At 37.7% G+C, this 20,876-nt stretch overlaps 1 protein-coding gene across 1 annotated transcript in view; it reads right to left on the bottom strand.

Moving 5' to 3' along the window:
* THEMIS (thymocyte selection associated) overlaps positions 1 to 20,876 on the bottom strand; it is a 171,946-nt gene that overhangs the window by 61,362 nt on the left and 89,708 nt on the right. Inside the window, exon 4 of the mRNA XM_021693304.1 lies at positions 9,718 to 10,766. Within this exon, the coding sequence (XP_021548979.1) occupies positions 9,718 to 10,766 (1,049 nt within the window). The remainder of the gene's footprint in view (positions 1 to 9,717; positions 10,767 to 20,876) is intronic.

Genomic DNA, 20,876 nt, shown 5'->3' with positions numbered 1-20,876 from the left:
TCAACATCACTTATCACCAGGGAAATGCAAATCAAAACTACAGTGAGATATCTCACACCCGTCAGAATGGCTACAATCAAAAACACAAGAAACAACAAATGCTGGTGAGGATGTGTAGAAAAAGGAACCCTCATGCTCTGTAGGTAGGAATGCAAACTGGAGCAGACACTGTGGAAAACAGTGTGGATGTTCCCCAAAAAGTTAAAAATGGAACTACCCTGTGATCTAGTAACCACACTACTGGGTATTTACCCAAAAAATACAATAATACTAAATCAAAGGGACATATGCACCCCAATGTTTACTGCAGCACTATTTACAACAGCCAAACTATGGAAACAGCCCAAGTGTCCACTGATAGACAAATGGATAAAGAAGGTGTGGTATATGTATATCATATATATATGGATAATGGAATATCACTCAGCCATAAAAAAGAATGAAATCTTGTCATTTGCAATGGCATGGATGGACTAGAGAGTATAATGCTAAGAGAAACAGACCAGTCAGAGAAAGACAAATACCACGTGATTTCACTCATATGTGGAATTTAAGAAACAAATCAAATGAGCAAAAGAAAAAAAGAGAAAGAGAGACAGAGAGAAACCAAGAAACAGACTCTTAACCATAGAAAACACACTGATGGTTACCAGAGGGGAAGTTAGTGGGGGAATGGGTTAAACAGGTGATAGGGATTCAGGAATGCACTCATCATGATGAGCCCTGGTGATGTATGGAAGTTGAATCACCATATAGTACACCTGAAACTAATATTGCACTGTATGTTAACTATACTGGAATTGAAAAAAAATAATATGAGGACTAAGGATTGACCACAAAATTTGCCAACCAGGACACATTACATACCTTTCAGCCTCATTCATCTCATCTGCAAAACAGGGATAATAACAGCACCCATTTCATGAAGCTGTGTGAAGGATTAAATAAGATAATAATACATGTAAGCACCTAGCATAATGCCAGGAACAGAGGAAGAGTTCAGTAATGGGCAAGTAGTTTTTTAATTAGAGAACACTGAGCAGCCTGGATCATAGACCTTATGATATTTTATTGAACACAGGATGCCTGTCAACCCTGTGAGAGCAAATTTGGCTTGAGAAGAGTCTAGTGCGAATGGAAAAATACAGAAATGATTACAGATCAGAGGAGAAGCTAGAACCAGAGACAATGAAGAGAAAAATATCTTGGGTAGGGCAATTCCCATCCTTGGATTAGACAATTCATATGACTTGGTGTTTTATCCTATTTCACAACTAGTAAGGAAGCACTTTTTAAACACTAGTTAAGGTCTGGAAAGCATTGGAAACAACAAATTTCCATTAAGGACAAATGTTATATAAAGTTTAGTGATCTAAATAAGCTTAACATCACAAGTTAAAATTACATTCTTATCTCTTACACTAGGAGAATGGATATTTCTTGCTTTTTATATATTGTGTAACTCCACAATTTTACGATCAGCCCCTTTCAATTCTTTGTCTGCATAAATAACAATAGACATTATATAGTTCTTGTGGTCTAATATATATATATATATTATGTGGTCTATATATATATTATGTGGTCTAATATTAATATATATTAATATATATTAATATATAATATATATATTCATTTGGCTAATTTTGCAGTCAATGGCCTTATGATCTTACAGGATTTCCTCTAATTTTTTTCTCTCCTCACCAAATTTTAAATGAGCTGTGTGACTGGTTCATGGTAAATGTCTTAAACAATGGCATATCTTACAAAATAGCTAAAAGCAACTTGTTCTATTAGAAGTGTATATTGATAATTAAGTACTAAGTAGAGGTTTTCCAAGACATCATGATCATATTGAGGTTAGATTCTGGATGAAGTATGATTAAAAAAAAAAAATTAGTGCTGTAATAGGCTGGCTGAGAGTTTGTCCTTAAATAATGCATTAGTATTAATCATTTCTTTCTCTTTGAATTTTTAGAGTTTTTACGGACCCTCTAGTCTCTTAAATTCTATGTTCATTTTTACTTACTACTGTCTTCTAATACAGAGAACAATCTTTTTCTTAAGTTTTCTACTTTTTAACTTTAAAAAAAATACTGATTTTAGGAAGCCTATCCTTACACATTCTTTCATAGCACTCTTGTGCTCATTTTCTATCTTAACATTTACCCAGGAAATTTGATTTGGGAAGCAAAACATAAATGTTTTCATTTATATAGGTCTGGAAACACAACCAAAAGATTAAAAGTAATGGTTCGCTTGCAAGAAACTGTGAGTTGTAGGAAAACTTATTTGCTCAAATATACAGTTTATGTCTTATCAATTTATTTCTAAGTAAGGTTTTTATTCTAAAATAAATTCAGAACTGATATAGTAATGGAAAACTCAGATAAATCAGTTTTTGAAACTGCAAAGCCAGCTGGAACTAACCTCCTCTAGATTTCTCCAGCTACTCTTTAGAGTTTTTGAAAATTTAAAAAAACAAAAGAAAAGGTAGTGAGCTCAAAGAACAGAACTTAAATATCTAGTAAGCCCACACCCAACTCAATGAATACATAGGGAAATGAATGACTCAGTGAAGCAATGAATCCCTATAGGGGTTACAGGAAGTTGGCAATACAAATGCCCTTACTTTATACATATTGTGCACTGAGCATTCCCAAATTACTAATTCTTCAGTGGTAGCTGGTCATTTCTAAACAGGGATTTCCAGGTTATGAATGCTTAAAAAAATTGAAAACTATCCTAATCTCCATAAAAGCCAGAAATCTAATGTGGAATGATTTACTATAAGTTTCATTCAATCATTTTGCCAATCCACTGGGAAAATAAACAAAAATTTTAAATGACTTTTTTTTGCAGTTAAAAAACAATAATTACTAACACTGAAAATGTGATAACCACATATTTGGTGGTATATTTTAGTTCTTGACTCCACAGATGGGAGAGGAATGCAAGGAGCAGTATTCACTAATGTTTTTTATCAGTCTTTCCTCATTCCCCTGCTGCAAACACTGACAACTGAAAACTCAAAGAGGGCCAAAATTTTGGTTAATTCAAGTATTTCCGAGTAGGAGTACACTTCAGCCTCCCAGAAGGAAACAGTGTTCTTTGGACACAAACTCTCTAGAGAAAATGAGTATTTTATTATTAGTTGAATAACATTCATTTTTTGGTTGACATTTCCTGAAAATAAGGCCATGTTGCCTTAATGCCTGACTTTAACTAATTTTTTTTCATTTAAATGTCATTTAAGCCATTCTTTGGCTATCCAGCTAGAAGTATTAATATAGTACATGTTATGTCAGAGGAAAACTTTAAAAGTTCTGTTTACTCTCTCATTTCCAGAAGCACAAAAAGAACTTGTAACTATTCCACACTTCCCACTGGGTACAGAGTTTTACCTGCAGGGTTTCAGCTGGAACTTGACTTTGGCTAATTTTCTACTCAGCACTTCCTTTATTCATCCTTTCCCTTCTCCTCCCACCTTTTTTACTTGCTCCTAATATAGTTGGCTGTTTACAGGCTCATGCCTTTAAATTAGGCTACAGATCTTGGGCAACTCAAAACCCATGGTGTCTTAATCTTTATGTGCCTTAACCTTGAGGATGGCTCAAATATCTGCTGAAAATATGCTAAATTTGTCAACGTTTTAGAAGATCATAAGTTCCCTCTTTCTTATTTCTGAGATTTAAAATCCCAATTTTTTAAGTATGTCCATGCTCCACCATCTTTGCCTTTGGTCTCTGAAGACTGCTAAAACGTTACTTTCCCTATTCACAGGGAAACAGAGTTACAGCTTCTATGTTGGAGAGAATGCATCACGAGTAGATAGATATCAATCTTCAAAGTGTAGAGTTGGTTACAAATCCAAAAGCTCTTACTGTCTTTATACTACATCAGGTTAACAAAAACAAAAACAGAGGATATAAAACTATTCTCTAATAATCTAGATTTACCCTAGAAGCATAGTTTCTTTAACACTTTTCAGCCACTAACTGTCACACCGGATCAGAAGTGAGTCTTAGCACCCAGCAGCAGCTGGTGAAGTGTTCTCTCTGCACCTCCCAGAAACTGCTGCTTCCCTCTGCCTTTTTCAGCTCTCCCTCTAATTCTGGTACTGGGTTTGTTTTCTGCTCAAATCACACTACCTTGCCATTACTGCCTCCCTTGCTCTTTGCCTTAATGTCTCCTGTGGGTGTTCTTTTCCGACAGAAATCTAGAAATTCCGGCAGCAAAGTGGACACTTGGGCATTAAATGGCCAAACAGAGTTAGTGAAATGCAAGATTTCTGGTCCCAGGTGCAGTCTCTGAAGGAGTAGAATATCTCATCTTTCAACCAAAGGTTTGTTTTTCTATCTGGTTATAGGCCCTTTCATCAGAATACAGAAGTTACATTTCTCCTGTGTGGCACTCAGAAGTCATAGCCATATATATCCACGACAGGCAAAAACCCCAGTGAGTACATGTTCTTTTCTGAAACTACTTCTGACATGGATACTAACCCTCAGGAAAGGAGAGTCGGCCCCACAACACTCCCATTTAGAAAACATTTTTAGGCCCAGTCATTTACTTTGTCATTTTATAACACTGTTCTCATCTGATTAAGAAACAGAATGCAAAGATCCTAAAGATGCTATGTCTACATTGTCATAAGCCCAAAAGGAATGTTGAGGGGTCACTCAGGACATTCTCATCCCTTTGTTCAGACCCCATCCATTATTCCCCCTAACGGCTATCATGTTTTCAAAATGACAATAAAGTCCTTCCGTGTAAAACTTCCTAGGCCTCGAGATGTGCTGTCATCTCTGGTGATATCTACCCCACACATACCCTACACCTGCCCCGATCATACCCATATTATAATTCTCAAGTGCTACTACAATCGATCCTTCCTTATTCTAGGCATTGCTCAAGCTAGAGAGCACTTGCAATTCTACCCTGGAAAACAGTTCTTTCTATTTATCCTAGTTTCTATAACCTGTCCTCATATATTCTTAATTTCTAAAGATGAACCTATAGGGTTCATCACCGGCAGTGGATACCTATACTCTCAGGTAGCACATGCATCTGTCGTGTTGTTTCACAGTACAAGAAATGATCTAGAAAAAGTAATGACCCACTGGGAAGGCATAAGTAAATTTACATAATGAGGATCTGATACTCTTCCCTACATATAGAATAAGGTATTTTAAGGAGTTAAGTGGGTTTGAATATTTAAACTCTGAACAACCCTTACAAATTGTTCTCCGAATTTAAAGCAATATTCCATATGCAAGTCAGAATCTTAGAGGCTTGTTTTCAATGGCTGCTTCCTGCCTGTGGAGTATAAAAAGCGCTTTAACCAATCACTTCTAAAAGCATACATAGATAGAAGAGCTTCAATGTGATATCAGAAGAAACATAAAAGAAATATATGAAAAGATGACACTGTGATGATAAGAAATAGTAGGTTGTAAGACTTTTCAAGTAGATTATGCAGAAACTGACAGAGCTTCTGTTTATACTCCACAAATGATCCACTAAGCAGATTTCTATCTTCATGGTAAGAAAAAGTGTTGAAAATGCGGTCAGTAGGTCTGAGCACAGGTAAATTATAGCATTCTCTGCCATTTTAAAGTGATTTCAGAGAAAATATATTTCTTTATCTACCACACTACACTAGCATTGATGAAACTAATTATAAACAAAGAATTATAGACCCTTCTCAACTGACTGATAAACTTTCAACTGAGCACAAGTGTCCTGATGACATCACTGACCTAGGGTTTCCTAGCTTCTGCTTTCACCTTTTAGGGGACAAGGAACCTATTCCCACATATTACACCAAAACTGTCTTCCCTTTGACTCTCAGCCAATGTTGTAATAGAAAATCAGAATGCACTCTTTGCCACAGAGTAGCTCTTTAAATGTATACAACAGTATCATCCAGCACCAAGTCATTCAGGTTTAGACAATCACTCAGTTCCCTCAACTATTTCTCAGATGAAAATGTCTCCTGGACTTTTTAACATCTTAAAAAATGACTCAACATTTAACAAACTTCTATTATTCAATATTCTTTGAAGTGGGATTCAGAGGGGCACCTGGGTGGCACAGTCAGTTGAGCATCTGACTCTTGGTTTTGGCTCAGATCATGATCTCAGGGTCGTGAGGTCGAGCCCCATGTCAGGCTCCACGCTCAGCATGGAGACTGCTTGAGATTCTCTTTTTCCCCTCTGCCCCTCCCGCTTGTGTAATCTCTCGCTCGCTCTCTCTCTGAAATACATAAACCTTAAAAAAAAAAAAAAAAAAGAAGTGAGACTCAGAAATAGACAAAAGAAGCCATGTGGGGTCTGACCAGAGAACAAGGAGCTAGGAATTATTCAGTTGATCTGGAATCCTACACATATGAATTTAGTCAAAGATTGCATTAGTTTTATTTTAGTAACAGTGAGATACTAGAAAATATATATACTGGTCTCTATCCTTGGTTCTTGACACAGAGTTCCTAAATCCCTTGGAATTTCCTGGGTAATAGGAATATTTTTTGTTCTAGTGAGGCGACTCTGGGTGGGCTTCTGGATAGAGGCTGGTCACTAGAAAAATCACCCCATAATTAGAAGCTTGGAATTTTCAGCCCTTCCCCCACTGTCCACTCTGGAATTCTCCAGAGAGCAGAGAGGGACTAGAAATGGAGTTAATAACTGATCATCCCTATGTGAGGAAGCCTCCACAAGAATCCCAAAAGTACGGGGTTTGGAGAGCTTCCAGGTTTACAAACATATCCATATACGAGGAGGGTAGTGTATCCCAACTGTACAGGACAGAAGCTCCTGTGTTCAGGACCCTACCAGACCTCGCCCTGCATATCTCTTCCTCTGACTATTCATCTGTATCCTTTATCATATCCTTTAATAAACTAGTAAACCCAATCCCTGAGTTCTCTGAGCTGTGCTAGGGAATTCACTAAACCTGATGAGGGGTTTGTGGGAATTTATAGCCTTCTCAGACAGAAGTTGTAGGTAACCTGAGGACCTACTACTTGCAAATAGTGTCTGAAGTGGGGGGCAGACTTGAGGGACTGAGACCTTAACATGTGGGATCTGACACTATCTCCAAGTAAGTAGTTTCGGAATTGAGTTAAGTTGTAGGACACCCACTTGGTGGCAACAAACTACTTGGTGTCAGAAACCTCACATATCTGGTGTCACAAGTATTGTGCAGTTGTGTGAGTAAAGGAGAAACTCAGGAGAGGGTCTGGAGGTTTCTCCAAATCAGTAACCTAGGTATAACTTGTTTTGTGAGTTTCTCTCCAAATAAAACACTTGGATCATTTTCATCTGACATTCTGTGAAATGGCATTTTTAAAACTTTCAACCTATTTTTTTCTATGAATGCTTTCTTAGTAGTTTAGAATTTTCGACTCCTTCCTTTCTGATTGTAATGGACATCTCCAGATCTTCACACACTTCACACTTATCTCTACCATTTGAGACAATCTTGGCTGTAAAATGGAGCAGCCAGTGAACTGATTGAACTGGGAAATGGGCTTGTGCTCCAAAGCCGCCCTCTTTTTAAGCTGAAAACAAACAAAGAGATGATATTTTTATCAAGTGGTGAGACTAAATGATGCCGGAACCATCATCGCAGTGTGCCCTGTATGAATAAAACTAGTCTGTGAAAATAACTCTGTGATGAAAAGCAAGACCCACTTTGGCCATGTTCAAAATACTGCTTCCAACTGTCCCTGAAGGTTAGCTGTACCCTTAGGTTCTCCATGGGTACATGAGCTAATAAATTCATTAAAAAGAAAAAGAAAAAGTCACTTTGCCAAAAAAACAAGTTCTAACTTAAATATAGATCTTTCTATGTAAAGTTTTACTTATTCCTCCTGCTCAACTTCTGTCTTATATTAGCTTTCCACTGCTGCTGTAACATAAACATGGTGCCTTAAACAATACAAATTTATTATCTGACAGTTCTGTAAGTCAGAAATCCTACATAAGTCTCATTGGCTAAAATGAAGGTGCTGACAGAGCTGATGAGGGAACAGAAGGCTGGCTGAATCTTTCTTGGTTGTCAGCTCAGGACCTCACTCCACCGAACCTCACCTGTATCCCAAAACCACATCAGAGCTGTGTTCCTTTCTGGAGGCTTTAGGGGAGAATGTTTTCTTAACTTTTCTAGCATCTAGAGACATCTGCATCCCTTGACTCAATTCTCCCTTCCTTCATCTTCAAAGGCAGCAACACTGTCTCTCTGTGACCATTCCCCTGAGTCACATCTCTCTCTGACCCTGATCTCAACTGGGAAAGGTTCTTTTAAGGACCTGTGATTAAGTGGGACCTATCTGGTTAATCCAGAATAATCTCCTCATCTCAAAGTCCTTAATTTTAAGCACATGTACAAAGTCTCTTTTGCCATCTAATGTAACATATTCACAGGTTCTGGAAGTTTAGGCACGAACATCTTGGGAGGGCATGGGGGGTTATTATTCTGCCTACCACTAAAAATGAGACCATCATTCCATCTCTCACATCATTCCATTCAGCAATAAAAATATATTAAACAGGAGAAGCCAGACACTCTCGACATTAATAGCAGCCTGTTAATCAACATTATTTGGGAACAATTGTTTAATTTAAAATGACTCTTTCAAGATCGTTTTTTTCTGGAAAGGAAATTTCTGCTGCTTTTATCTTTTTTGTGAAGATGAGTTTGAAGATTGTTACTGGATTTATCCAGCACACACTCCGAACGCAATCTTTGAAATGTAGCATTAAAAGTATTTTCAAACGCACATACTTGAAGCCCAAGGCTGCTATCATTCCTGAGTATAGAGAGTAAACACAGCATCTCTCTTTGTTTTACTAATTGCTTTGTTTCCCCCAGCTGCTAGCACAACATCTGCCAGGCCAGAATGCACTCCTTCCACACACCACAGAACCACTGCCGGCCAGATAAACGACCTACACTCCATGGTGTCAGGGCAACTGCTTTCCAGGTACTCAGCAGGCAGTTTTCAAGAGGCAAAGACTTCAAGGAGAAATGAAGCCGAAACCCCTCCCCTCCCAAAACCTTTCCAATGGTTATGGAGTTGTTGATTCTGTTACGATCTCACACTGTCTGCAATTTTATTGATTTTGTTTTTCAATAGAACTGTTAAAGATTACAATCCTCAGATAGGCAGAATGTGGGCAGATGCTCATATGCTCACACACAGTTCTGCCAAGATATTTTTACATCTTTCTGCACATAAAACAAAATTAAGACATGTGTTATAGATGCATGCTACTGGTAAACCACCCCCGAAGAAGGGAGCTTATTGTATGCTCATTTCCTGGATGAAGTATTAAAACAACTCTACCTAGAAAAAAGAACAGCACTTCCAAAATAAAAGAGATTTGCTTCTGAGGCACCTCATAAAACATTCCTAATTACCAAAACCCATTGAGACAGCAATTTGGGTCATCATATCCAAATGTCATCCCTGCTATTTCTAATTCAATACAAACTTCTTGTCACATCTACTGGTTAAGCATCAAAATACAAAACGCTGCAACAGCTTATGCTCTGTTGATGTTCATTCATCTACTGTGCATCAGAAAGGCTCATTTCAAATATGGCATGAAAGAAAGAAAAGTAAGCAAAAAAAAAACAAACTCGGAAGAGACTTGAAATAAATTGCCTCAAGGAAAATGCTAAAAAGGAAAAACTACAAAATCATAGCCTTACCTTGGGAGACTTAGGCAGATCCACAGCCCTGTTCTCTGCTAAGGTGAGCAGGGTTAACTTTGTTTCCTCCACTGAGGGATGTTTGGGAGGGCGAGGTGGGGGGTGGGAGAAAGAGCCTTCATATCTTCGCATCATGTAATACTGTTCTTCGGTGATCTCTTCAACCAGAGTCCTGACTAGAACTGATCCTGTGTCCCTAGAAAACCTATTAACTAACTGAACAGTCATATTTAAGCGACTGACAGGAATTTCCCAGCACTCCCTGGAGTTGGCAAAGTCACTTATAAGTAGATAGGAGTCTGTGATAGCTTCCTCCAACCGCAGTCCTGGTGTAGCAGCCAAAATGTCTTCTTCAATGGAAAGATCTCTCACAGATACCTTCACGTTGAAGGGAAAGCGGAACTGCGCACAGAGCTCAGAAATCTGGTACTGTTTCTTATCATGAATCACCTCTACAAAACCTCCTTCCATGTACAAAGGGAGCAGTGTTGTCTCATAGGATTTTTTGAGGATTTTTTCACAGGCTAGAACATTCACCACTTTTTTGATTCCCTCATAAAGGACTTGAGTCGTCTGTGAGTGATGCACTAGAAACTGGTCCCCAACAGATACGGATGACAGCTCGTCATGAGGGGAATGAAAGGCTTTGGTGGCCACCACGTGGAGATGCTCCTTTTCACTCTTTGCTATCTCAAGGTCATAGGCAGTTGGGAACTCCCGGGGTCGCCGCTTGAATTTGCCTTTATAGCTAGTGGGGATCAAGAAGTGCCTTTTAGGAAAATTGCTTCGAATTTCTGAAGCTAAGATCCTCGATGCCTGGTACTTTTTGTGGACCACAATGGTCTTCCCAGGCTGTAAAATGCTTCTGGGAAGCTCGTTTCCTTGAGGTGCCTCTATGACTTCGGCCACTATGGGGAACTCCTTACTGGTCATTTCAAAGAGATCTTGTGTAGATAATAGCTGAAGAAACCAGTTGGCATCGTAACTGTCAGTAATGTCTTTGACTTCAACATCTAAACTGGGGAGGATGCGGACTATATCCTTTCGGACTGAAAGAAAAAAAAAAAGACTATGATATTTTGTCCATCACAATGTTGCTTTGATAAAGTATTAGAATCTCTCCTGGTGCCATAGATAAATTCCACTTAAAAAAATCAGATGTCGGGAGCCTGGGTGGCTCAGTTGGTTAAGCAACTGCCTTCGGCTCAGGTCATGATCCTGGAGTCCCAGGATTGAGTCCCGCATCGGGCTCCCTGCTCAACAGGGAGTCTGCTTCTCCCTCTGACCCTCCACCCTCTCATGTGCTCTCTCTCTCTCTCTCAAATAAATAAAATCTTTAAAAAAAAACCCAGATGTCCATGATATAACATTTCTTATGTGTGACTTTCTTTTTTTCACATTTTAAAATGAAGTAGATCATATGTAAAATCAACACCCATAAACTCACTGCTCAGCTTAAAAAAGAGATATTAACCTGTCCCTCGGAGCCCTATGAAGCTTATCAAAATTTCACCTTCCTCACTACAACTTAGGGATAACCATTCTCCTGATTCTAGAGTTAATCATTCTCCTGTTTTTTTAAATAGCTTTATCACACATAACATAGATAAATATATGTGCATGTTTATAAATGTATATCTGTGTGTATATATCTTTTTCAGAAGGTTTATAATATCTGAAGTCATGCTCTTGAGCTCTAGCCATAATATATGAAATTATCTTAGAAGAAAGTTTCAATACTTCAAGTAAGACCCTTCCTGCATAAGGCCCAAGACATACATTCTTTACACAAAATTCTATCCTTCTACAGAACAACACTGCAAGATCATGGGATATAAGGTACTTAAGATTAATATATGGAAGTGAACAACAAGATGCAATCCTTTTTCAGTGTGAAAGTTATTCTTTCTCTGCTGATGTTCCATTAACCTGGATAGAAAAGGAGCATCACAGGATGGGTCCCAGTCAGAGGAGCCATTCAGGAGCCTTAGGTATGCTGGTGGGGTGCTTACCAATGTATTCTTTGCCTAATGTGGCACTGGGGACTAATAAATCTCAAATTCTTTCTGAGCACCCTCTATCCTAGAAGTCTTTGAGACTACAGAGACACTGAAAATATTGTCCTAAAATTATTTATCTGCTGTACATGCACTATCCCACATAGATTGTTATAATGCTCTTGAATTAGAAATAAAGTTACTATTAACAGGGTTGTATAAAGGTTTATATTTTCTCGACAATTTCCTACCATGTAATGTTTTATAGCATTTTCATAATCCACTGTTGTTTCCCAATATCTCCAGCCACCCTTCTGTCAATACACTTTCTTCCTTGCATGCTTTTGAAAACAAGTAATTTGGAAGATTTTGAAAACAGAATTTCCTCTTTAAAAGCATTACCTTGTTATTACTTTTTATATTATTAACTTTATGCAGCATCTGGAAACTGTAACTTTATAATTTGTGTCATATTACTTGCACATGTTGTGTAACAGAGTTCCTGAAGACATAACATGAAAAAGCATTATTTTAGGGGTGCTTGGGTGGCTCAGCTGGTTAAGTGTCTGCCTTCGGCTCAGGTCATGATCTCCAGGTCTTGGGATCGAGCCCCACGTTGGGCTCCCTGCTTAGCGGGGAGCCTGCTTCTCCCTCTCCCTCTGCCTATCCCCCTACTTGTGTGAGCTCTCTCTCTCTCTCTCTCAAATGAATAAATAAAACCTTAAAAAAAAGAAATAAAAAGTATTATTTTATATTCTTAAATAGAGAACAGAAAAAAAAATCAATGGCTGTCTAGAGGATGAAGATCTGTAAAAATTCTTCATTTAAAAAAATAAAAAGGGGGCGTCTGGGTGGCTCAGTCGTTAAGCGTCTGCCTTCGGCTCAGGTCATGGTCTCAGAGTCCTGGGATCGAGCCCCGCATCGGGCTCCCTGCTTGGCGGGAAGCCTGCTTCTCCCTCTCCCACTCCCCCTGCTTGTGTTCCTATTCTCTCTCTCTCTCTGTCAAATAAATAAAATCTTTAAAAAATAAAAAATAAAAAATAAATAAATAAATAAAAAGAAGACTAAAAGCACACTCCTTCATCAATTCATTGTATAAAGTTTAGCATACCTAAATTTTTTTTAGAAGATTTTATTTATTTATTTATTTATTTGACAGAGAGAGAGAGAAAGCACAAGCAGGGGGAGTGGCAGGCAGAGGGAGAGGGAGAAGCAGGCTCCCTGCTGAGCAGAGAGCCCGGGGCAGGACTCTATCCTAGGACCCTGGGATCATGACCTGAGCTGAAGGCAGATGCTTAACCGACTGAGCCACCCACATGCCCCACGTGCCCAAACTTTTAAGATTGTTGCCACGGGCTTCCCTGCATCCCAAGGTAATTTTAAAAACTCTAAAATCTCAACAAGTTTGATAGAAATGAATGAGGTTTAAGAATTGTAGAACTAGCGCTAGGTAAGCATCAAAGGCTCATGCCATTTCTCAAGTTGAAGCAACAGTTAAACACTGGTAGATGGATGTCATTAAGGACTTTCTGGGAGCTCTATATTGATCCATCAGAACATAGGGACCCTAATGTAACCTAGATCCCAATCTATATTTGGGCACTACAGGTATTGTGGGTACAACAGTCATTGATTATTTTGTTGACCAACATAGCCCAATGTCTTGAATATTGCCTGGCACACAATAGGTACTAAATAAATGAATTGAATAAAGGAAAAACTACTGCCAGAACGATGTCCTTGATTGAGCACTAAAGGATGTGATCTATAAATAAGTAGAGTTCCACATAAAATTTCATTGAGAAAAATAAATTTCTACTGCTAATGCTCCTGCTATACATCATAGAAGGTATTATATATATCATTTAAAACATGCCCCTTTCGGTTGTAGTTTATCTTACTCAATGGCTTATTCAGTGCAATAAGTATTTTTACTTTCACTGTTTAATTTCTATGAAAGAACGATCTAGACATTTTAAGGTATAAAAATAATCACAGTGAACACACCTTAGTAGAAGATCCAATAAGGAAAAATAGTACATGTGGTGAAAATCAACAACTCTTCTTTGATCCATCAGGGAATTGAGGTTACAGGGCAAACCATCACCCCCAAAATGAGAGAAATAGGTGAACATAGACTTACAGCTTATTGGGAGCAGAAACCACCACTGGATTCAATAACTAGTAAGAACACTTTAAGAGTAATTGACTACTTGCTGGAGACAAAGCCTAGATAAGCTTGAGAGATAAAACTTCTGGGGTCCAAGTTTAGTGGGATCCTCCCACACTTTATTTATTCCCAAGAGCCCCACCACGTTCTCAGGGTGAAGATCAGAGAAAAATCCCCTCATGCTTCTGGCAGGGTCATGGCAAAAGTCAGAGAATTCAGTTTTCCTTAAAAAAGGTCTGCCCTCAAGGAAAACTATTTTAGCACAGCCTAACCAATCTGGGTTTTACCAGAGTTTAACTGACATAGGGGAAGGGAAACACCCAACTATAACCTCCTCTATCTTTCCACATGGGGGAAAGGAAATACCCAACTCCAGCCCCCACTTGCCAATATTCTACCTCACCTAAGGAGGCATGGGGAAGAAAGCTGAGAAGCACTTGTGAAGGTCACAGGGCAACTAAAAGACTCAGACCTAAATAGAGGATTATAGAATGCATCTCCTCCCTTACACCTTACTAACCATATCAATAAGACTTCTGTATAATAATGGGGGATTACAACTGAAACACTTATATTTCTGTTTAAGAAGAGGTCTCTAGAAAAGACAACAGGGGAGACAAAAAACAAGGACACTGAATAAAATTTTAGCCTCTGACATCTACAGATACAGAAAACTGTAAACATGGACTAACTCACAGCTAGATAAAACACCTCACATTAAAGGCTTATTTATTTGCCTCAGTTTCTTTTATCTGATACATCATGTCTAGCTTTCGACAAAAAATTACAAAGTATATTAAAAGGCAAACAAACAGTGTAGCCTGAAGTGACAAAGCCAAACTCAGATATGCAGAGATTTTGGAATTTTCAGACTGGGAATTTAGAATATGATTAATATGCTAAGAGCTCTAATGGAAGAAAATGACAGAAAAGATGGGTAATGTAAGCAGAGAGATGGAAACTTTTGTAAAGAATTAAAAGGAAATGTTAGGTGTTAAAAACATAACAGATATGAAGAATGACTTTGATTGGTTCATCACTAGACTGGACATGGCTAAGGAAAGAATCAGTGAGCTTGAAGATATACCAAGATATATCAATAGAAACTTCCCTTAACTGAAAAGCAAAAGAAAAAGAATGAAAAAAAAAATGGGACAGAATATCTAAGCACTGTGGGCTAACTACAAAAGGTGTAACATGTACACCACAGGGATGCCAAAAGGAAAACAAGAGAGAAAGGAACAGAAACAATATTTGAAGTAATAGTGGTGAAGAATTTTCCAAAATTGAGGAAGCTTAGAGAACAGCAAGCATGATAAATACCAAAAAACCTTCACCTAGGCATATCATATTCAAACTGCAGAAAATCAAAGAAAAGGAGAAAACCTGAAGAAGCCAGGAGAAAAAAAATCTTATCTCTAGAGGAAGAAGGATAAAAATTAGATTGTACTTCTCTTCAGAAACCATTGAAGCAAGAAGAGAGTAGGTGGCATACTTAAAGTGTTAAAAGAAAAAGAAACCCACCAACCTAGTATTCTGCCTCCAGCAAAATTATCCTTCAAAAGTCAAGGGTGGCAGAAAATGCCACCCCAAAATAAATCACTTTGGCATCAAGATTATTTTGAGCTAAAGGCACTTGAAAAACAGCAGGTACAAGAAGAGTATTCTAATGTTTCCTTTTCTTCCTGAAAACAGGAGATAAAACTCCCATGTGAAAGACGCCCTCCCTATATCAGGAGAAGAAACATCCTTCTACAGGGAGTTAAAGCCAAGTGAATTCTGTCAAAACAGACCTTATTAAAATAATTCTTACCTTTCTTTAGCCTCCCTACATAGTTTAGTTACTTCTCTGCAGTTGCCTCTTTTATTCAAACCAATATAAAAGCATGTAGGTTTTGCCATTTGGGGAGTCTTCACTCCCTTTTGAGGGCTCCCCTTTCATATAAAACATGTAAATCTGTCCGCTTTTCTCTATTTAATCTGTCTAGTAAGTCAGTTCAATTCTCAGGCCCAGCCAAAAAGCCCTAAGAGATGACTGTCTCTACATATTTTTTTTAAACAAGTTTTGTCAATTCTAGCCCTGCAATTTCTCTCAATTGCTAGTTCCTCCTACATTATTATCTAATAATAATAATTCTTATATTTGTTGGAAATTTTCACTTTCTAAGTTTGATTTCTTTGTCATTTACTTTCTAAGATTATACTTCTATTTTTCTCAAAAGCGTTTTTTTTTTAAGATTTTATTTATTTATTTGACAGAGAGAGCAAGAGAGCACAAGCAGGGGAAACAGTAGAGGTAGAGGGAGAAGCAGGCTCCCCACCAAGCAGGGAGCCCAATGCGGGGCTCGATCCCAGGACCCTGAGACCATGACCTTAACTGTCTGAGCAACCCAGGCGCCCCTCTCAAAAGTGTTTCCACATCCAATTGCTCAGTGAATTGTTTATATTCTTGTATCACATTATACTCTTTATAGTGATTATTGGATGCACTAATAATTTCCAAACTTTGCCTTATTCTAGGCTTTTAAGTTAAAATTTCTTTATAGTTCATCCATTTGGTCTCACCTTTTTTTTTATGAATATTCTGTGAATTATCTTTTTTTCCCATTTATTCAGCTTCATTTCAACTTAAAAGAAACTCTCCCGTAAATTTCATTTTCTTTAGATAGTTCTTCCCTGGTTCTACTGTTGTTTGTATTTATGAATAGAGAAAGTGCCTTTTGGGTTGCTCTCTAACATTTGTAGCAGAAAAAAAAAATCATCATGACCTTCACTGAGAAATCAAGAGTCATTTAAAATGAATGCACTTATATTTAATATGGGTTTATTTGTAATACATTTCCTTTTCTATTTTTATTTAATTTATAAAAGCTATGAGAAGTGACCAGCCATTTTCTTATACTGGATGATACATGTCAACATGTGTTCTCCATTGATTTTTGTGATGGTTATTTTTATATATCAACTTGACTGGGCTACAGTACCCAGTTACTTAAACACTATTCTAGGTGTTTCTGCTAAGGTATTTTGCAGATGTGGTTAACATCTAAATCAGTTGACTTTGGGTAAAGGATGTTATCCTTGATAATATAGGTGAGCCTCATCTAATCATTTGAAGGCTTTAAAAGCAAAAACTGGAGTTTCCCAGAGAAGAAAAAAATGCTGCCTCAAACTACAGCATCAACTTCTGCCTGAGTTTACAGCCTGCCAATCTGTCCTATGGATGCTGAACTTATTAGCCTCCATAATTACATAAGGCAAGTCCTTAAAATTAATTAATTAACTAATTAATATGTAATTTCATTTATATTATAATATAATTATATATAGCATTATAAATATCTCTATTTCTCTGGAGAACCCTGACTGGTAAAATATTTACAGTTGGTAGTGTAAGAATAAATAAATACATATATAAACTGTACCTTATACTTCTTGCTGTTTGATATTTCTATTAGCAATAAGATTACTTGCCTAAAGGAAGAAAATGAAATGGAAGTGGACTAAAGTGTTCATGGGTTCTAAATATCATGTTAAGTCACAATATTTTCATAGGCACATTAGGAAAAGCATCACAAATAAAAATTGAACCTGTAATACAAATATAAGTGATATCAACTTTGGTGCCCTGAAGTGAATATTCATTCTCCTTAGCTATTAAATTCATAAATATGTTATCATAATAAATCAAATCTGGATATGGTGAGTGAGAAAACTTTGTTACCTAAACAGGAACTTTGTACTATGCAGTATGTATACACAGAAACAAATATCTTAGTTGCTTCATTCATTAATTCATGTATTTGATTTATTCAATATTGAACACATTCTCATGCATTGAGAAGATAAAAATAAATACATAAGAAACTGACTCTGATATGTTTATAAATTACTGAAGATTATGTTTTATTATAAATATTGTTTATAAATTATACTTATCTTTTAGCAATATTAGCAACCAGTTCTTTCAAGATTATACTAGGTCCAGGGAAAGCTCTGGGCTGGGACTAGTTTAAGTAAGTAGTGAGGTTTATAGGTGAAGTATGTGGCTTTCCAACCTTTTTTTTCCTCTCAAATTTACCATGAGGGCAAAAAGAAGAAAGAGAAAGAAAAAAAAAAATAAGATTCAGTGAAACTAAGACATCTGCAATCCTTACACGGAATGAAGGTAGAGCTCAGGATGGAAGAACGGTCAAAAATTTGGCAGAATAGAAAAAGGAAAGCCTATGTGCTAAGAAGCCATAGCACAATGAAAAGTCAGCCTTTTTTTGCCCCATGAGATCTCAAAAAGGCTCATAAATTGGAGGCATAAGGCCCCTCTGACCTGTGGATGAGAATCTAGGGGCCTAAGGAGGTTATCTGAATGTCTGAAGAGTGCTTAACCCTAGGTCTCCAACTCTATTCTGGGGAAGATAAGCAGTCACCCCTACTACCTCTCTCTTTGCAGGAAGCGGTAGATACAGAGTCGCAGAATCTGGAAACTAGGCATAGGTGAGTGGGGGAGAAACAGGGGACTGAAAGCAAAGGAGTAAGTCTAAACCTGTGGGGGAATGGTGAAACCCTTAGCAACTTCCCCACTCAGCTACAATAGTTTCAGAAGCTCCACAAGGAATCAGAAAGATTCTTCTCAGGTGAAACTGAACAAGTCCTAGAGGAAAGGCTCACAGAGCCTGAATTTAGGGAATGCTCTGATGACAAAGCTGGCAAAGTGAAACCTAAAATTCAGAAACAAAGAGCTTGTATGTAAATAGGGCCTCACTTGTAAATTTAAAAAAAAAAAAAGTGTCTCATATAAATATGAACAAATGGCAAATAATCACCAGGCATTTGAGGAAAACAATGAGAGTGACAGACCAAAACTTTTTTCTTTTTTTGAGGGAGAGGGAGAGAGAGAATCTTTTTTTTTTTTTTTTTTAAGATTTTATTTATTTATTTGAGACAGAGAGAATGAGAGACAGAAGGCATGAGAGGGAGGAGGGTCAGAGGGAGAAGCAGACTCCCTGCCAAGCAGGGAGCCCGATGCGGGACTCGATCCCAGGACTCCAGGATCATGACCTGAGCCGAAGGCAGTCGCTTAACCAACTGAGCCACCCAGGCGCCCGGGAGAGAGAGAATCTTAAGCGGGTTCTGCCAAGCATGGACCCTGACTCAGGGCTCTAACGACCCTGAGATCATGACCTGAGCTGAAATCAAGAGTCAGACACTTAACCCACTGAGCCACCCAGGCGCCCCAAACCTTTTTTTAAAAATGCCCAAAAGAGGCAGTTAAATGCAAGGAACACAGAAAACTTTAAGAAATTGTAAAATATTCTCAGAGAGATAAGATATTGCATTCTTAAAACAAGAACACAGTAACATTTAAAAAATGATGTAAGAAATAACTCTTGGAAATTAAAAATATGATAGCTGAAATTAAAAATTCATTAAAACAGTTGGAAATGTAGTTAAGGAATTTTCCCTGAAGGTAAACCAAAGACAAGAAAGATGTAAAATAAGCAAGAAAATAGTCCTAGATCAGTATGGGAGCTTCAACAAAAGATTAGAAGTTACAGAAAGAGAAAAGAGAAAAAAATATAGTTGAAAGGAAATTATCAAAGAAATTATCTCAGAAATGAAATATCTGAATTTCCAGATTAAAAATTGCTATCACAGTCAAAGAACAGGACCACCCAGATGGTTTTAAATGGAAGTCCCAGGACAACACTGTTATGGATTAAATGTTTTCATCCCCCAGTATGCACATGTTGAAGCCCTCCTCCCCAGAGTGAGGTATTAAGAGGTGGGACTTTTGGGAGATGATTAGAATTTGATGAGGTCACCAGGGTGGAGCCTTCATGAAGGGGATTACTGTTCTTCTAAACCTGTATAAAGTCAATGCCTTGAAAAATAGCACTATCTTTATATTATTTGGAAATTTAAATGCAAATACAAGAAAGTAAGTACAAAATATGTAAAGCAGTTACCTTGAAGTAGCAGAATGTGGGGAAAAGTTGGGAATGGTCAAGGGCATAAGGTGTGCTGATCATTTTGTAATAAATCCTTTTACCACTATTTGACTTTTTTGACTTTGATAAATATTGAGATTATTTTTTTAAATAAAATGAAAGAATGGAGAAAGGGGAACCCTCTTACACTGTTGGTGGGAATGCAAGGTGGTATAACCACTTTGGAAAATGGTGTGGCGGTTCCTCAAAAAAATTAAAAACAGAGCTACCCTATATGACCCAGCAATCGCACTACTGGGTATTTACCCCAAAGATACAGATGTAGTGAAAAGAAGAGCCATATGCACTCTAATGTTCATAGCAGCAATGTCCACAATAGCCAAACTGTGGAAAGAGCAGAGATGCCCTTCAGTAGACGAATGGATAAAGAAGATGTGGTCCATATATACAATGGAATATTACTCAGCCATCAGAAAGGATGAATACCCAACTTTTGCATCAACATGGATGGGACTGGAGGAGATGATGCTAAGTGAAATAAGTCAAGCAGAGAAAGTCAATTATCATATGGTTTCACTTATTTGTGGAACATAAGGAAGAGCATGGAGGACATTAGGAGAAGGAAGGGGAAAATGAAGTTGGGGGGGGAATTGGAGGTAGAGATGAACCAGGAGAGACTAAGGACTCTGAGAAACAAACAGGGTTTTAGAGGGGAGGGGGGAGGGGGGATTGGTTAGCGCAGTGATGGGTATTAAGGAGGGCATGTACTGCCTGGAGCACTGGGTGTTATATGCAAAAAATGAATCATGGAACACTACATCAAAAACTAATGATGTAATGTATGGTGACTAACATAACATAATTAAAAAAAAAAGAAGAAGTCTCAGAATACTAAAAGATCAATGTTTGGGGGGGTTGCTATTGATTTATCACCTATTATTCAATATTCAGATACTGCTTTTCTGATACGTGTGATTTCAACCCTCAGCTTATAAATGAGTTGATATGTCATGTATCTAAGCAAAAACTGTACCCTTAAATTTTGGA

Source organism: Neomonachus schauinslandi, chromosome 8 (assembly GCF_002201575.2).
Source record: "Neomonachus schauinslandi chromosome 8, ASM220157v2, whole genome shotgun sequence".
Classification (NCBI taxonomy): Eukaryota; Metazoa; Chordata; class Mammalia; order Carnivora; family Phocidae; genus Neomonachus; species Neomonachus schauinslandi.
Note: the sequence above shows the minus strand (reverse complement) of the source record. Positions and strands in the feature narration are given on the sequence as shown.